General features: G+C 44.8%; 1 protein-coding gene across 1 annotated transcript in view; it reads right to left on the reverse strand.

The window, feature by feature from the left end:
- The window catches only part of LOC128112671 (proline-rich protein HaeIII subfamily 1-like), a 46,372-nt gene that overhangs the window by 26,416 nt on the left and 1,335 nt on the right, over nt 1-18,621 (reverse strand). The window contains exon 2 of the mRNA XM_052741880.1: nt 18,354-18,472. Coding sequence (XP_052597840.1) covers nt 18,379-18,472 — 94 coding nt within the window. The 3' untranslated portion in view covers nt 18,354-18,378. The remainder of the gene's footprint in view (nt 1-18,353; nt 18,473-18,621) is intronic.

The raw sequence follows: 18,621 nt of genomic DNA on the forward strand, positions 1-18,621 counted from the left end.
TGCTCTGCAGTCACATGGAGCTGGACAAAGACTGCATTCTTTCTCTTCCCCAGCTTCTGAGGACTTAGACGCTGATCTCAGGCTCTTGAGTGACAGGGCCATTACGGCTGTCCCTTTTGACACTGTTGGGACAGATGACGGTGAGGTACCTTGAGTCCTGTTCACTTGTACCATGGCCACCCTATTAACCCTGTGGCCATGTAGGGCCCCTGGGATCAGGTTATGTGGCCAGGACACTTTTATAATTCCCAGAGGAGACTAACGCCATCCAGTCTTCTGTGTCAAAGGCTTTCTCACATGTGGTTCTTCCTCCATAACCCATTTTTTTTTGTTGTTCTTTGTTTTTTGTTTTGTTTCTGCCTCAGGCACATTTTCTCTTTAATTTTTTGGAACCCAAATATAAGGGAAATCTCATTTGCTCCATTCTGACTCACTTACAATTAAATACACTTGTTCCCATCTGTGTATACATCTGCATACACTGAGCTATAGCATCACCCTTAATTTTGGAAAATGATGTGGCTGCTCTTATATTTTTTTTTTTTTTTTTTTTTTTTTTTTTTTTTTAAAATTTATTTATTATGTATACAGCATGTATGACCTCAGGTCAGAAGAGGGCGCCAGATCTCATTATAGATGGTTGTGAGCCACCATGTGGTTGCATGGAATTGAACTCAGGACCTCTGGAAGAGCAGTCAGTGCTCTTAACCTCTGAGCCACCTCTCCAGCCCTGCTCTTATATTTTTATCCCGACTACCAAATTGGCTGTGAAGACCAGTGGGCGTTCACCCACCCAGTGATGACCCACTCAGGCCTGTCTCTTGGGGAGGTGTTTTTCTTCCACAGACAGGACCTACAGACCCTCAGCAATACTGGCATTTGTGACTGCCTGGCTTAGGTGGGAGCTGGGCTTGCAGATTCTTAAGAAGAGTGACATGGGCCGGGCCGTGGTGGCGCACGCCTTTAATCCCAGCACTCGGGAGGCAGAGCCAGGCGGATCTCTGAGTTCGAGGCCAGCCTGGTCTACAGAGTGAGTTCCAGGAAAGGCGCAAAGCAACACAGAGAAACCCTGTCTCGAAAAACCAAAAGAAAAAAAAAAGAAGAGTGACATGGACAAAGTGATGCCAGTTCACTGTGGCCCAGTTCCCACCTAGCCAGACGAGCAGAGCAGACTTCATCGTTCAAAGGGATGTGGTAGTGCCTGCCTCCCCTCTGTACCTAAAAATACCACCGTGGTTGTCTTAAAAAGTTAAACAACACGTTACATTGGAAAGATACATGTAGTGAGACAGAGGTGCCCTTCAGCACACTTGAACCTTTTTATTATTATTTCATTGAATACTTTTGTTTCTATAAATATGCTACAGTAGAACTTGCCTGGTGAGAATCACAGGATTCAGGAAATAAAGTATCAACTACTTCCCATAAAAAATACAAAAATAAAAAGACAGGGCTGAAGAGAAGGCTCAGCTGTTAAGACCATTTGCTGTTCTTCAGAGGACCTGAGTTCAACCGCAGCATCCATGACAGGTGGTTCAGAAGTTCCTGTAACTCCAGATCTCACTCTGTAGACCAGGCTGTTCTGTCTGCCTCTGCCTCCCAAGTGCTGGGATTAAAGGCATGTGCCATCACCACCCAGATAAACAAACAAATAAATCTCTTAATTAACAAAAAAAATTTTTTTTTCCAAGAGAGGGTTTCTCTGTGTGACAGCCCTGGCTGTCCAGGCTGGCCTCTACCTCCCGAATGCTGAGACTAAAGGTGTGGGCCACCAAGCCCGGCTTGAAAATATTTTTCAAACAATTTATTTTGATCATATTCTTTTCCCTCCTCCAACTCCTCCCATATTCTCCCTACCTTCCTCCCCACACAACTTCATGTTCTTTCTCTCTCTTTAAAAACAAAAAATAAAAAATGAGAATCAAAACAAAGACCAATTAGACAAAATGAAACAAAAAGCACAGGAAAAATATGAAGTCCAATTTGCGTGGGCATGGGACCCGTCCTGGGGTATGGTCAACACACCTAATGACACTCCATTAGAGGAAAGGGATTCTTCCTTCTCGGCAGGGATCAATTGCAAACAGCTTCTTGCTTAGGAGGGGGAATTTGTCTGCTTTCCCCTCTCAGTGCTGGAATTCTGTCTGGTCTGAACCTATGTGGGTCCTGCGGGTGCTGCCATGGTCTCTGTGCGTTCATGTGTCTGTCAGTCCTGTTATGTCTGGAAGATGATGTTTCCTTGGAGTCAGTCACCACATCTTGCTCTTATAATCCTTCTACCTTCAGCATAGATCCCTGAGCCTTGACCGGAGGGGTTTCATAAAGTCATCCCATTAAAGACTGAGTGCTCCCAACTCTCTCACTCTCTGCCCACTGTGCAGTTGTGGGGCTCTGTGATGATTACCATCTACCAAAAGAGCTTCTCTGATGGGGGCTGAACAATGCACTGATTTATGGGTACAGCAGCACATCACTGGGAATCATTTTATTATTATTCTTTAGCAGAATAATAGTAACGGGCTTTTCCCCTATGGCCCTGTAGTCTCACATCTTCAGCCAGGATAGCAGTGTTTGCAGTGGGTTCCATCTCACAGACTGGGCCTTAATCTAATTTAAAAAGTGATTGGTTACTCCCATAACCTGTGTGTCATTACTGCACCACTAAATCTTAAAAAAAAAAAAAGAGTTGGGCCTTAAGTGGGGTGTAGCTCAGTGATAAATAAAACCCTGGGTTCAAAAAAAAAATCAAACAATATTTGAGGGGCTAGAGAAATGGCCCAGTGGTTATGGTTTTGCAGAGGACCCAGGTTAAATTCCCAGCACCCACGTGGTGGCTCACAACTATCTATAACTCCATTTCCAGGGGATCAACACCCTCCTCTAACCTGCAACAGACAGACACCAGGCACACGTCCTACACATACATACAAGCTGTCAAAATACACACACAAATAAATAAAAATTATCTTTAAAACCCCCCAACATTTGAAGCCATACTTACTCTATGCTGTCCTACAATCTTTTCTTGGGAATTATGGAAAGGGGAGTGTTGCTGCAGATAAATAGTCAAGACAACTAAGGGGAAAGGTGGGCTTCTGTATTTTCTTCCCTGCATCACTTCCAAGACCATGGAGAATTAACTGCACCCTGATGAAGAGAGAGTTTGGGATGGTACCAGAATTTATTCTAGAGTCTTCCAGTGGCTCCAGGTTTCTTTGGGCTGAGAATCCATGAGAACAAAATACAAGTCATTTTACCCAGTGTCTTTTTTTTTTTTTTCTCGGTTTTCAAGATAGGGTTTCTCTTTGTAGCCCTGGCTGTCCTGGAACTCACTCTGTAGACCAGGCCGGCCTTGAACTCAGAGATCCACCTGCCTCTGCCTCCCAAGTGCTGGGATTAAGACATCACATCCAGTTGTCTTCTTGATGCTCTTGCCTTTGTAATGTGAGAATCACCCTAGGGTCTCACACATGTGTGCTAGGTAGGTGCTTTACCCACTTGTCCCTCCAGTCCTAACGGTCTTTTTGATACTTGGTTATTTTGTGACTATAGAGAGTTTATTTCTTGGCCTATATTTCCAGTACAAAGTTGTAAACCAATGATCTCCTCTCTTCTGGTAGGTGTGTCAATACCACTACCACAATCTTAAGCCAAATCTGAAGCAAGCTTTAATTAAATACTGGCTAGGTAGATGGACTCTGGCCAGGTCCATACCCAGATTCCCAGGAAAATGACCATGAGTTACATCTTGCAGAGGCTTATAAAGGCAACCCTACAAGGCCAACTGTATTTCCCATCAGTTCCAATCAGAGGCAAGCACACATTCTGACATGTTTCCTGCCCACATACCTCCTGCCCACATGTGATCAAGCATATCCCGTGCACGTGGGTCAAACAAACACAGGACAAACAGGAACTTTCTTAAAATTTTTTTTAAGATTTATTTTTTATTTTATGTGCATTGGTATCTCTCCTGCATGTATGTCTGTGTGAGGGTGTCAGATCCCCTGGAACTGGAGTTACATACAGTTGTGAGCTCCTATCTGGGTGTTGGGAATAGGACCCCGGTCCTCTGGAAGAGCAGCCAGTGCTCATAACCACTGAGCCATCTCTCCAGCCCAGGAACTTATTCTTACATTTTTTTTCTTTTTTTTTTTTTTTTTGGAGCTGAGGATCGAACCCAGGGCCTTGCATTTGCTAGGTAAGCACTCTACCACTGAGCTAAATCCCCAACTCTCCAGGAACTTATTCTTAACTGCAAACAGAGCTCTTAACCTGAGAGGTCTATTTTTCCAGTTTTGGTCTCACAAGTGACTGTGTATTTACTTTCTCCACTGATATCCTTTCCCAAGAGGCCTTGAATGGGATTAGTCCCAGCAGCTGCCACACGGCCATGAATGCTTGGTGGTTATGGTCAATCATCTGCTCCATAAGCACCAAACCTTTTTTTTTTTTTTGGTTTTTCGAGACAGGGTTTCTCTGTGTAGTTTTGGTGCCTGTCCTGGATCTCTCTCTCTGTAGACCAGGCTGGCCTTGAACTCACAGAGATCTGACTACCTCTGACTCCTGAGTGCTGGGATTAAAGGTGTGCACCACCACTGCCCGGCTAGCACCAAACCTTTTATACTCAGGCTCTTTTCCTAATTTCTTGTTATGGGATATTTGTACACTGCATGAAGATATATTGCTGTGATTGGTTTAATACAGAGCGGAATGGCCAATAGCTAGGCAGAAGGTATAGGTGGAACTTCTGGGTAGAGAGAGTTAGGTGTGGAGGAGACAGCAGGAGACATGGAGGAAATAGGAGGTGCAAGGTGGAAGAGAGGTAAAGCCACGTGGTAGAACACAGATTAATAAAAATATGGGTCAATTTAAGTTATAAGAGCTAGTTAGGAACAACCCAAGCTATAGGTTAAGCTTTCATAATTAATAAGTCTCTCTTCTCTCTCTCTCATTTATGTATTTTTTCAAGATACATAATCTGGCTGTCCTGGAACTCGCTCTGTAGACCAGGCTGGCCTCAAACTCACAGGGATCCACCTGCCTCTGCCTCCTGCGTGCTGGGATTAAAGGCATGCGCTATCATCACTTGGCTTCCTTGCGTTTCTTTACCTATAAAACCTGGGTGCCACACCATACCTAATCACAAGCTAATCTACATTGTTAGGGCATGGCTTGCTATCAAGTATGCGGTATGCTTAGTATCATACAGCTACCATGATAAGCTTTAGAGAGACTAGTTCAGAAGAGTCACCCAACAACCCTATGATTCAAGGAATGATTTCTAAGCTTAGAGTTGGGGAAAATGAAAGTTGACAAGGTCCCATAATTAGAGCTCTGCAGTCACAGGCAGTGCCAGGGGTAGGGGTGGGCAATGCTGAATTCCCATCAACTCTTTGCCGGTGCACTGGAAGAGGTGTTTTTTTGTTTTTTTTTTTTTTTTTTTTTTTTTTTTTAAGCTGGTCCTTTCTTTAGCAATAGCCTTTTCTCCCTCCTCATTATCAAAACTGCCATCATCTTCAGCATCATAAGCATCTTCCAAAATGGCTTTATTAAAAGCAACTAATTACCCATTCTGCTGTTCTATATTTTAGACAACAATAATTACAGAGACTTCTAGAAGCTTAGCGACCAAAGCTTGGATGAGCCAGTTAGGAGCGTCAAGGTAGCACACTAAGGGCACAGCTGTAGAGCAGGTTGCTCATGGTGGTTGCTGGACTAAGGCTCACTGACAGGATGAAACCCCACGCCCCCAACCCAACCACTGTGAGATAAGGGTTGAGGATGGGCATGGTGGAGTGAGAAACCCTAGCAGGCACTTCTTTGGACCTCTGATTGATCCTGCCAGTGTGGTAGTAGAACTGCTCCTGTATGCCTCTTAATGCCCTCTCCCACTCGGGAGTGTGGAGAGGAGGTGGTGTCCGGCAGGCCACATCACCTCTTTTTCTGAGTTATCAGAATTTAATCGCATGTTATTTTTCTGGTGTGGACCATAGGGAAGGGCTGCCGCTCCACTGTAGTATTAGGCTTACCAACCCTTCCTTCCATTGCCATAAAAATGACCACAGTTTCCTAATTTATGCTTCTCTAAACCGAGGAACAGTGAGGCAGCTGTTGTATCCTGGCTACCTGGGCTGTGCTGGGCATGGGGAAGCAAATGGGTGCTGTTCTTTAGGAACTCAGACAAGTCCAGCAGGTGCACTGCGATACAGCGAGGAGAGTCTTGACAGAGGTGTGTGCCAGGACTGAGTACCTGGGAGGATTTCAAATTCGTAAGAAAAGTGAGAATAAACGTGGTGACGAGGCATGAATGACCAGGAGAGGATAAAGATGGTCGAAACTGAAAGAATAAGGGGCCTCAATTTTCAAGGCAGATCTAACGACCCTTATGGACCTCTATCTTCCAAATCCCAAGGAGTGAGTGCAGAAATGAATGGAAAGGGATGATGCTGGAAATACATGACAGGGCCATATATTCATTTATTTGCTCGGCATCTAAAAGGTGCCAATCATTTTTCTAGAAGTGAGCTAAACAGACAAGGTCATTGCTTTTAGGCCACACCCTGGAGGGAGAAGCCCAGCAACCAGCAAGTAGACAAATAATTTCCAATAGTGACATGTGCTATGAAGGAAATGTAATGCGGCGATGTGACAGGAATGGCTATTCAGATATCTCTGGTTGAGTGGCCAGGAAGGTCATTTTGAGGAGGCAACATCTGCATTAAGACCGTCATGATAAAAAGGTGCTACTAACAGGTAGACACAGGAAGAAAGAGCCCTCCCTGCATGCTAGGGGACTGACGTGGAAAAGAGCAGAGTTTAAAGAGTCCTGTAGGTCAGGCTAAGTTATTGAGATTTTCCTTATAGCTGAGACACTGGCAGCAGGACACACCCAGATTGTTTCGGGTTAGAAATCTCCCACTGGTCTCATAAAGACAGAAGCTGTATTTCCTCCTCACCCTCACATCTAGAGGTTCCTTGAAGGTCAGGGTGGGCAGAAGACACTTCTCTTTTTTTTTTTTTTTTTTTTTTTGGTTTTTTGAGACAGGGTTTCTCTGTGTAGCTTTGCGCCTTTTCCTGGAACTCACTTGGTAGCCCAGGCTGGCCTCGAACTCACAGAGATCCGCCTAGCTCTGCCTCCCGAGTGCTGGGATTAAAGGCGTGCGCCACCACCGCCCGGCCGAGACACTTCTCATTACCAAATAAAAGGTCTTTGGTAGCCAGGTGGTGGTGGCACACGCCTTTGATCCCAGCACTTGGGAGGCAGAGCCAGGCGGATCTCTGTGAGTCCAAGGCCAGAATGGTCTACAGAGCAAGTTCCAGGACAGGCTCCAAAGCTACATAGAGAAACCCTGTCTCAAAAAAAACAAAAACAAAAACAAAACAAAACAAAGAAAAAAGAAAAAACAAACAAAAAAGGTCTTTGGTACAAATACCCAGACTTTTAGCTGAAAAAAGAAGGTAAGAGAAAAGCTTTAAGGGCAGTTAGCACTCAGGTAGGAGGGGTGTGTGTGTGTGTGTGTGTGTGTGTGTGTGTGTGTGTGTGTGTGTGTGTGTGTGTGTGTAGGACAGCGTTACCTGAAGGAGTCAGGAGACAATCCATCGCTATCTGAAAGGACCTTGTATGTACTGTGCATTAAGAAGGCTTAGGAAATTGGGAGTGCTGGGGGGTGAGGGACAATCCCAGAAGCATGGATTGTTTGTTGTTTGACACTATAAGCAAATGACTGAATGACTCCTGCTGGTCCAGTGCACAGAAGCAGTAATGGGGTGGCAATTGTCACTTGCTAAACTGGTTTTTGCTTAGCTCAGAAAACATCAATAGGGATTCACGGAGGGCTTAACGGGGACTCTCAGCAGGACCTACTTCCTTAGATGAAGTGTGGAGCCTGTGGGATAGTGCCCAGTCTCCTGTCTGCAGACAAAGCAGTTTCTAATGCTCATCTCTTCAGGTCACTATACTGTTTAAAATGTAATTCAGATGCTAGAGTGCTTGCCTAGCACATACAAAACTGTGTGTTCAATCCCCAGCATCACATTAAAACCAGGAATAGTGCTGTTAGTTTGTAATCCTAGCACTTGGAAAATGGAGGCAGGGAGATCAGAAGTAAGTTAAGGTTATCCTCAGCTACATGGCAAGTTGGAGGCCAGCCTGGTGTACATGAGACCCTATGTTAACATCCCAAAGCTAAAATAGAGCTCATTGAAAGCTGTCTAGCAGTTTCCGCGGTGGGAAGGACATTTGAAAGACTTCCTTAGCACGGCCTGATGCTGATCTCACTCATCTCCCCACTCTCGTGGACCCCTCTGCCTTCCCATATTGCAGTCAGCCATACTTCACTTGCTGTCCCCCAGTACACTGTCTTCTACTACCCCATGCCTCTGACCAGGCTAGGCTGTTGTTATGGGATGCTGCCTTTTCCTGTACAGTTCCTCTTCATTGGGCTAACTTCTGTTCCTCCTCAGCTCAGAAGCTGGAACCTTTCCCAACCCACAGTACTCATCCCCTAACTTCTTTTCCAGCATCTGGGCCTTCAGGTGCTAGCTCAAACAGTTCTCCTGAATCCTCCCTCGTTCATTATTCCAGGCTCCCTTCTTATATACTCTATTTCCCTTACCACTCCATAAACAACAGGAGCAGAGTGCCTTATCGGTTTACTTCACCATTGTATTACAGCAGTTTAGAAGAGGAATGTTTACTACATAAACGAATTCTTTTGGACTCCCATAACACATGGAGGTTACTTATCCTTACTACAGCACTGTATTACCAGGACCCCACTTCTCTATCTATCCAGTTATCTTGTAAGTCCTTGTCTTAACTTTGCTTTCTATTGCTGTTACAAAACACTATGATTAAAAGCAACTTGGAGAGGAAAGAATTTATTTTATCTTATAGCTCTCAGGTCACACTCCACCACTGAGGGAAGTCAGGGCAGGAAGCTGGAGGTAGGAATTGAAGCAGAAACTATGGAGGAATTCTATTTACTGGCTTGCTCCCCAAGGCTTGCTCAGTCTGCTTTCTTATATAACCCAGGAATGGCACCACCCACAGTGGGCTGGGCCCTTCCAAATCAGTCATTAATCAAGAAAATGCCCAACACATTTGCCTAGAGGCAGTCTGATGAAGCATTTTCTCATTGAGGTTCTGTAGCACGAATCTTAACAGGCCTTATTAATAAAAACAAATCCGGAGTCAGGTATTGGGGTGAATGCTGGAAGATCAGAGAAGCAGAATAAGCCACAGCTACCTCACCTTGCCAATTCCTCAGCTGATCCTGTTTCCTCAGACTGGAAGCCTCTCAGTCCTCATCCAGAATGAATCTCAGCTGAACTGTTGCCCAAAAGCCTAAAAGCTTAACCAGCCCTGGTTCCTGGTCCTCATGCCTTATATACCTTTCTGCTTTCTGCCATCACTTCCTGGGATTAAAGGGCTCACTTCCTGGGATTAAAGGGTTTACTTCCTGGGATTAAAGGCGTGAGTCACCATGCCTGGCTGTTTCCAGTGTGGCTTTAAACTCACAGAAATCCGGATGGATCTCTGCCTCCAAGTGATAGGATTAAAGGCGTGTGCGCCACCATTTTCTGGCCTCTATATCTAGTGGCAGTTCTGTTCTCTGACCCCAGATAAGTTTATTAGGGTGCACAATATTTTGGGGAACACAATGTCACAAGGTTCCTCTTCCAAAATGATTCTAGCTTGTATCACTTTGACAAAACCTAACCAAGACACCCCTTGTTGGGAGGAAGACTGTTAGCTCACTGTTTGCCTGGTCCATTGCCTGACTGCTAGGAACTCAAAAAAGCAAAAACAAAACAATATGAAAATCCCTGTTGGATTCAACTGATTTCTCCCCTCCTGGAACAAGCGTGAACTACATGTTTAGATTTCAATTTTGGGGATGGGGTAGAAGGGATAAGGGAGGGCATGGTGGCACGGGCCGTAATCTCAACACTTGAGAAGTGGAGGCAGGAGGATTAGGAGTTCAAAGCCAGCCTGAGCTACTTGAGACACAATTTCAAAAGACAGAACAAAAACTACAAACTGATCTTGTTCACTTAATCCTGCAAATGTTTCCCATGCCTGCATCAGAGCACTGGACTGCCAGGATCCCACTCCTCACCACCATGCAAGATCTTGTAGGATTTGGCTACTGCCTGGTTTTCTGTTCTTATTACTGTTGGGCTTATCCCCACTCACTTCTGCTCGGCACACTAGCCTTGCCTTTGTTTTTTGAGACAGGGTCTTGTTATGTAGCCTTGGCTGTCCTGGAACTCAGAGATCATATGCCTAGGTTTCCTTGAGTGCTGGGATTAAATGTGTGCTCACACTTAGTGCTCGTTTGTTTGTTTTTTGTTCCTCTGGACAGTCCTTCCACCGTGGGGCTTATTCTACAGGTCTCAGCTCAAATATTATCTTTTCTTTTTTTTTTGTTTTTGTTTTTGTTTATGCTTTTTGAGACAGGGTTTCTCTGTGTAGTTTTGGTGCCTGTCCTGGATCTCGCTCTGTAGCCCAGGCTGGCCTCGAACTCACAGAGATCCGCCTGGCTCTGCCTCCCCAGTGCTGGGATTAAAGGCGTGCGCCACCACTGCCTGGCCTTTAGGCTGGCTTTGAATTATCAGCAATCATCCTGACTCAGGCTCTCAAATCCTATGATTATAGGGGTTTGAGTCACCATGCTCACCTTAAAAATATTTGATTGAGCAAATTAAATGGATAAATGAATGACTACAGTAGCCATTTGTGGCAGAGGGCAGGTCCTGTCATATTTACAATCAGCTGGAAGACTAATATATTGTGATAAAGAAATAAAGAATCTGGCCTGCTGTAGCTGATGGAGGGAGCCAGGATGAAACACGGCTTTGCCGGATTCCAACATCAACTCCCAGAATCTGGGACTCTCATGGCAAGCTCGGCTTGTCTGACTCCAGCCAACCCACAACCAATTTGAACATGGATGTACCAAAAATAGAGACTGCTTTGGGTTCTACCTTATGTCCTACTATATTCAGAATGCCTATACCGGGACCAGGGGGGCATGGGAAGATTCCTGACATACATGTGCCTGTGCTCTATTATAGCAGGCTTGCTTTTTCTTCAAGTTTCTTGGAACTAAGGGAAAAAAATTGTTGGTGAGCAACAGAAACAATGAATGAAGACAGATGACTCATTTGCCAATGCATCTGAGATCTAAAATACATTAATTTAATTCAGTTTATAGTACAATGTAACAATTCTTATTTTGATAGCCCTTTTCATACCCTGATGAAAAATCTGAAAATGCCATACAAAAAGAAATTTTAGAATGGTTGAATACACAGAGCCAGGTTTCCACAATAAAGCCCGTTGGAACTTCAAAAGACAGAAAGAAGCCCAGCCTCCCTCCTCCGTCTCTTCCTCCTTTGTAATGACGTCTTTTTGGGTGTAATTTTGCTGTTGTCAGCCTTTTAACTTTCTCCCACACAGGTTCTCTACCCAGGCTGTTAGCAACAAAAATATGAACATGAAAGGGGAGGGAAGCATTTGTTTTTGTGTACACATCTTTGATCACATCGGAGATGAAAGCGTGCATCCCTGCTCCTGCTGCTTTTAAGAACTCTTGAATCCAGTTTTGTATGAAAGATGAACAACATAAATAAAGAGATGCTTCCACATCTTCCCTAAGTGTCAAAGGCCCAGGTTGAACTCACCATTTCAAACCAGTGGTGTTCTGTTGGAGCAGGCCTAGAACAGATGTGTGGGCAGCTCAGGACTGGGTCCTCCAAGTCCCCCCATAAAGCCTTCCCTGTCCCACCTCTTGACGCTGTGCACAAAGACAGTGTGTGTATGGCACAGCAATACACGTTTCGATGACTCTCACAAGGGCATAGTCTTGGCATGAAAACTATTCTGAACGTGGCTTTACAATACATTTTAAAAAGCAAAACTGAGCTGGCAAGAGGGCTCAGCGGGTAAAGGTGCTTGTCACCAAACCTGATGAACCAAGTTCAATCCCTAACAGACTCTGCATTTAAAAAAATGCAACAGGCCGGGCGGTGGTGGTATGCGCCTTTAACCCCAGCACTCGGGAGGCAGAGCCAGGAAACACTGGCTGTCCAGAGACTAAGGGACTATTTGGGCAAAACAGCCATTTGGTTCTGGAGTTGGAGAGATGGCTCGGCCATGAAGAGCACACACTGCTCTCGCAGAGGACAGTTCAGTTCCCAGCACCCATGTCAGGGGGCTCACAACCCCCTGTAACTCCAGTTCAAGGAGGACACAAAGCCGCTGACCTCTTCGAGCATGTGCAGTTGCAAGGCTGGGCAGATGGTTCAGCAGTTAAGAGTATTTCCTGTTCTTGCAGAGGATGCGGGTTCAGTTCCCGGCACCCACATGGTGGCTCACAACCCTTTGTAACTCTAGTTCAAAGAGATTAACTTCAGTTTCAGGAGCTCAGATGCTGTCTTCTAGCTTTATCAGGTACAGGCATGCCTGTGGCACACACATATATGCAGGCAAACACTCCTGTGAATAAAGTAAAAGTACATAAATCTTAAAAACAAAACAAAAAAACAACTTCGCTTCTGGATTCTGGTCAATCCGGGTCTCACTGCTGCTACATTCTCAGTATAACCTAAGCCTTTGTTCTCTTACAGAGTGAGGAATATAATAGTAACAGATTCCATCTCAACAGGCTGAGTCTGCTTTACTGGAATATTGAGGAGCTTCAATCTTCCTGCAGGATGAAGGTTCAGCACCTTTAGAGGGGCTGAGGGGCAGGTATATGTAGTGGGTAGCTGGTCTGTCTATGACCTTGAAGCACCACCCCAGAGAGGCAGCAGGTAACTGTTCCACTCGCCTATGACCTTGAAGTACATACCCCTGGGGCGTGGCCTCTCAAACCCCTAAGACCTGGGATGCACACAGGCATCCCTCTCTCTGTTTTGTTTTGGATGCTGAGATGGATTAGGTGGAAGGACAGCATGGACCACAGCTCGGCTTTCCAGGAACTTACGATAAATCTCTCGTGCCAGAGTGAGTATTCATCCCCTAATAAATTTCTTGCCCTTTAAGCAGACTCCATGGATTTCTTGCATTAGGTATATGTATATGTATACATATACCTAATGCAAGAAATCCATGGATACACACACACACACACACACACACACACACACACACACACACACACACATGAGTAGCTACCAGGAAGTTACAGCTATTTTTTTGTGGTTTAACTGGGAGCTAGATGGGTTGTTTTTGACATCTGGGAATATTGTTTGTACAGGTGGTTGGGACAGGTCAGGCTGGGGCCAAGCAATTTTTTATGGCTAGGGGCTATTGCCCAGTACAGCCTGACTCAGTTCCTCATGACCTGAGGCTACTCTCCAACAACAAGGACACAGGAAACAAGAGTGGTTAGTTTTCATCATTCAGGGTAGTAAAACAATTACTATTGTAGGATGAACACATTAATAAATGCATTTTAAGCTTTTATGACTGCTCAGGCTGAGACAATGCAATGAATTAGTGATTCTCAACTCTGGCTTAAACACCAGAGTCATCCTGAGAGACTTTAAAAAATGCTAAATCCCTCCTGAAGATTTGAATTTGAGCTGCTAGATGTGGGGCCCAGGTATGTGCTTTAAAGAGCTCACCTGCTGATTTAGTTGAGGATGACCTAGCTCTACAGACATGAGGAAAACATCCTGCTGCTACCTAAGCTAACAGAGGACTCTCATCCAAATCTAGCCTCTCTTGCTGGTTCTCCTTAGGGCCAGCTAAGAGCCCCTTTGGTCTTTTCTTTTGGGACTTGATGGAAGGTGACAAGTGACCACTTTTTTTGGGGGGGGGGGGCGGGTTGTTGTTTTTTGAGACGGTATCTCCTGTAGCCCAGGCTGGCCCTGAATTCATGATCCTCCTGCCTCTACCTCCAAGCGCTGGGCTTACAGGCGTAAGTCAACACACCCAGCTCAAGATTTTGCAACTTTTACTACAAGCTGCAGAACTGGTTCTTGTTCTTTATCACTCTTGAATTTCACTTCTCATTCTGCCTTCCTTAGGGTTGTGGGTGTCTCAAAGGCAGTAACATCCAGGAAAGTGCTTTGTAAATTGTGAATCTATTTGCCAGCACGATGTAGGCAAATAATAAGTGTTCATGGTGCGGAGACTCTGTAAAATGGTCTTTGCTAGTTCATCTTTATTGACATTTTGATATTACTGTTTCCTTTTTTAAACCCCAAGAACAATTACATTAAGAGTTTAAGAAAAAAACCAGCACAGTTTAGGTTAAAATCCTGTCAGCTGCTGAGAGGCAGAAAAAAAGTCATGCCTTTTCAGTGAGGCATGGGAAAGAAGTAGCTTATTAAAAGAGGCACAAGCACTCCTAGGAATGCAAGTGGGTAGTGAATAAGGAGTCCCAAGGTCAGTATTACTGTTCCATTATATCCTGGACTCTTGCTGATTGACCCGTGTTTTTCTTAGTGCAGCATAAATAAACTTTGTGTGTGAACAATATTCAGCGAGGTAAAATCTGACGAACCCAGATGCCATCAATTGACATCAGCAACCAAGTCTGTGGTTTCAATGTCTGGTTTCCCTCCTTTACCCAGGGCTCTTCATCCCGTCTACAAAGCTCTTATTTGTTGCCATACTGGGATTGTGTTAGGCTTGTACTCTGCCATAAGGTAAATTTCTCGCATCACCCCGCCCCCTTCTTTGTAGGTCAGTTGTTCTTGAATTCATAATCCTCCTGTGCTAGCCTCCTGAGGGCTTCGATTACAGACAGGAGTGCACCACCATAGCCATTTCCTTTTTTTAATCCCTCTTTCCCTTTTTGAGACAGGGTCACATTTATATCCCTGGGTGTCCTGAAACTTTCTAGGCAGACCAGGATAGTGTTTAACTCACAGCAATTCTCCTGCCTCTGTGTCCTAGGATTAAAGTAGACACCAACAGCCAGCAAAAATATTATTGTTGAGACCAGGTCTTGCTATACAGCTCTGAGCTTGTGTTTATTCTGCTGCCCCTTTCTCCTGACCCGTGAAAACAGTCTTAATGTTTTTCCTTTTCATTATTTTATTACGTGTATTTGGCTGAATGCATGTCTGTGCACCACAGCATGCCTGGTGCCCATGGAAGCCAAAAGAAGGCATCAGATCTCCTGGAACTGGGGTTACAGACAGTTCTAATTTGCTATGTGGGTGCCGGGAATTGAACCTGGGTCCTTTGGAAGAGCAGCCAGTGCTCTTAGTCACTGAACTATCTCTGCAGCCTCTACAAATAGCTTTAATGTGTATTTTATGTTCCATTGACTGTGCTGAATTATGGGGAGAGACTGAAAAACAAACATCAACAAACCAACAACCAACCAATCAAGCAGACAAGACAGTGTCCTTACAAAGGACCCTCCAATGGAGGAGAAAGAAGACAAACTGCTGATGTGGGGCTGGCTCCGTAGGGAAAGTGCTTGCCGCCTAAGCACGAGGATGTGAGTTTGGATCCCCGGCACCGACATGAAAGTTAGGTGAGGTAGCATCTGTAAACCCAACCCTGGGGGTGGGGTGGATACAGGTGGATCCCGGGAGCTCACTCTCTAGCTAACCCAGTTAAATAGCAAATTCCAGCTTAAGTCAGAGACTGTCTCAAGAAATAAGTGGAGGGGCCAGTGGACATCTCAGCAGGTAAAGGCTTGACACCAAGGCAAAGGCCTGTTTGATTTCTAAGGACTCATACCACAGAAGCAGAGACCTGATGCCCCAAAGTTGTCTCCGGCTTCCACACATGCACTGTGGCACAGCTCTCTCTCCCCTCAGAATAAGATAAATGAATGAATGAATGAATGAATGAATAAAATGCCTGACTTCCACACATGCACTGTGGCACAGCTCCCCCTCCCCACAGAATAAAATAAATAAATAAATGAATAAAATGCCTGACTTCCACACATGCACTGTGGCACAGCTCCCCCTCCCCACAGAATAAAATAAATAAATAAATGAATAAAATGTCTCTGACTTCCACACATGCACTGTGGCACAGCTCCCCCTCCCCACAGAATAGGATAAATAAATGAATAATATGTAACATAAAAATATAAGATAAAAAGTGAGAAAAGATGCCAGGTAGTGGTGGTGTACACCTTTAATCCCAGCACTGGGGAGGCAGAGGCAGGTGGCTCTCCGAGTTCGAGGCCAGCCTGGTCTACAGAGTGAGATCCAGGACAGGCTCCAAAGTTACACACAGAAACCCTGTCTTGAGAAACCAAAAGGACTATGTACTCAAAATTATGATTTTATATGTCACAGGTGATAGAGGTTGCAACTTTAGATACAGCAGCTGAAAGGAAGTCTCGCTTGAGAAACCTGAGCAAAGACCTGGCAGAGACAAAGGAGTGAGTCAGGATGGTATTCCAGGCATTCCAGGCAGAAAGAAAAGGCCCTTAGGCAAGAGCCTACTCTGGAACAGTAAAGAGGCCACTGTGTCAGAGAAGTGTGTGGGGGCAAGTGAGCTCTGGAGGCCCTTATAAGGATCCGGCTTTTGCTCTGACAGGTGAGAGCTACTGGAGGTTTGGGGCAGAGCTGGGGACAGTATGGGACGTAAGTTTTACAGGATCACTCACTCAGGCTAGAATGAGTAAGGCGAGGAGGAGGGAGACAGGTTAGGAGTGAAACTCAGGCAGAGATGATGATGGCTGACTCAATTCATGATGGTAACAGTGGAGATGGAGAAAGGCTGGTGGATTCTGAGTATATTCTGAAGTAGTCACGTAAAAACATGCGAGAAAGAAGTCAAGGATAATTCCAAGATTTATTTTTTTAAATACATTTTATTTTATAATTATGAATGTTCTGTCTGCATATATGTATGTGTACCACATCTGTGTCTGATGCCTGTGGAGGTGAGAAGAATGTATTAGATCCCTTGGAACTGGGCTTATGGATGATCCATATGTGTATGTGTACCACATCTGTGTCTGATGCCTGTGGAGGTGAGAAGAATGTATTAGATCCCTTGGAACTGGGCTTATGGATGATTCATATATGTATGTGTACCACATCTGTGTCTGATGCCTGTGGAGGTGAGAAGAATGTATTAGATCCCTTGGAACTGGGCTTATGGATGGTTGTGAGCCACCATGTGGATTCTGGGAACTGAATGTAGGTCCTCTGTCAGAGTAACAAACGCTCTTAACTGAAGAGCCACCTCCCGAGCCCCAACTCCAAGGTTTCCGGATTAGAGTTTCTAACTAAGGTAATGACGCCCGCGGTGGGGTAAGCAGGTTTGGGTGGTTATCAGAAAAGCAGTTTTAGATATGTAGTCATGTGAAGTTTGACATGCCTAAATGCCCATCAGAAGCCAAATGCAGAGAGATATCAGAGACCGGAATATGCTGAGTCTCAAATTCAGGGAAAAGATTTAAGGTGGTAATGTAATCCTGGACTTGTCAGCAAATTTATTGTCAAGTCTAGATAAGACCATCATCAGTGGCTTGACAACACATAGAAAAAGGCAGCTATGGGGCTCCAGGATACTGCAGTTCTTAAAGCTTTCTGAACGCAAGATCCCTTCAAGATACTTTTCTTGTTTATTTATTTCCGCTACTTAATGTTAACCACGTCTAGGCCGGTGCTACGTGAACCAGACTGGCCATAAACTTACAGCAGCGCTTCCTCAGTCTCCGGAGTGCTGTGACTACAGGCACATACCACCAATTCTTTCAATTCTTTTAAAGTTTATTTATGTGTGTGTGCACATGTGGAGGTCAGAAGACAACCTTTGAGAGTCACTTCTCTCCTTCCAGGAGGGCCCTAGATGTCCTGAAACTCAGTCTGTAGGCCAGAATTCAGAGAGCTACCTGCCTCTCCAAAGCAGTTTTTTTTTTTTAATAATAAAGTTTTAAAAAAAGGTTTTGAGCCAATGGACATTTTAACTGTTTTATTACTTTGAGCAAACAATAATTTTTTTTTTTTTGAGAAAGGTTCTTTCTAGTAATCCTCTTGCTTTAGCCTCGTAAGTGCTAGGATTCTAGGTAGGCCAAACAAATATTTATTATGTGATTATTATGTCCTGACATAGCCACCTGAAGTGAGGGGACACAGAGCCACTGTAGTCAGAGGAGACAAATGGGAGTCTGTCTTAGTTGGGGTTCTATTGCTGTGAGCAGACACCATGGCCATGGCAACTCTTTTTTTTTTTTTTCTCTGTGTGTAGCCCTGGCTATCCTGGATCTCGCACTGTAGACCAAGCTGGCCTCAAACTCACAGAGATCCGCCTGCCTCTGCCTCCTGAGTGCTGGGATTTAAAGCGTGTGCCACCATGCCCGCCAATGGCAACTTTTATAAAAGAAAACATTTAATGGAGGTCTGCTTACAGTTCAGAGGTTCAGTCCATTATCATCATGGTGTGAAGCATGGCAGCATTCGGGCAGACATGGTGCTGGAGAAGGAGCTGAGAGTTCTACATCTTGATCCCCAGGCAACAGGAAGGAATCTGTTTCCACACCGAGCATGGGAGACCTCAAAGTCCACAGTGACACATTCCCTCCATCAAGACAACAAAACCACACCTCCTAATAGTGCCACTCCCTTCGGGGGCCACTTTCTTTCCAACCACCAGAGTCAAAACCCCAAAGGTAGAAA

This window comes from Peromyscus californicus, unplaced genomic scaffold (assembly GCF_007827085.1).
Source record: "Peromyscus californicus insignis strain IS unplaced genomic scaffold, ASM782708v3 Scaffold_17__1_contigs__length_78620276, whole genome shotgun sequence".
Lineage (NCBI taxonomy): Eukaryota > Metazoa > Chordata > Mammalia > Rodentia > Cricetidae > Peromyscus > Peromyscus californicus.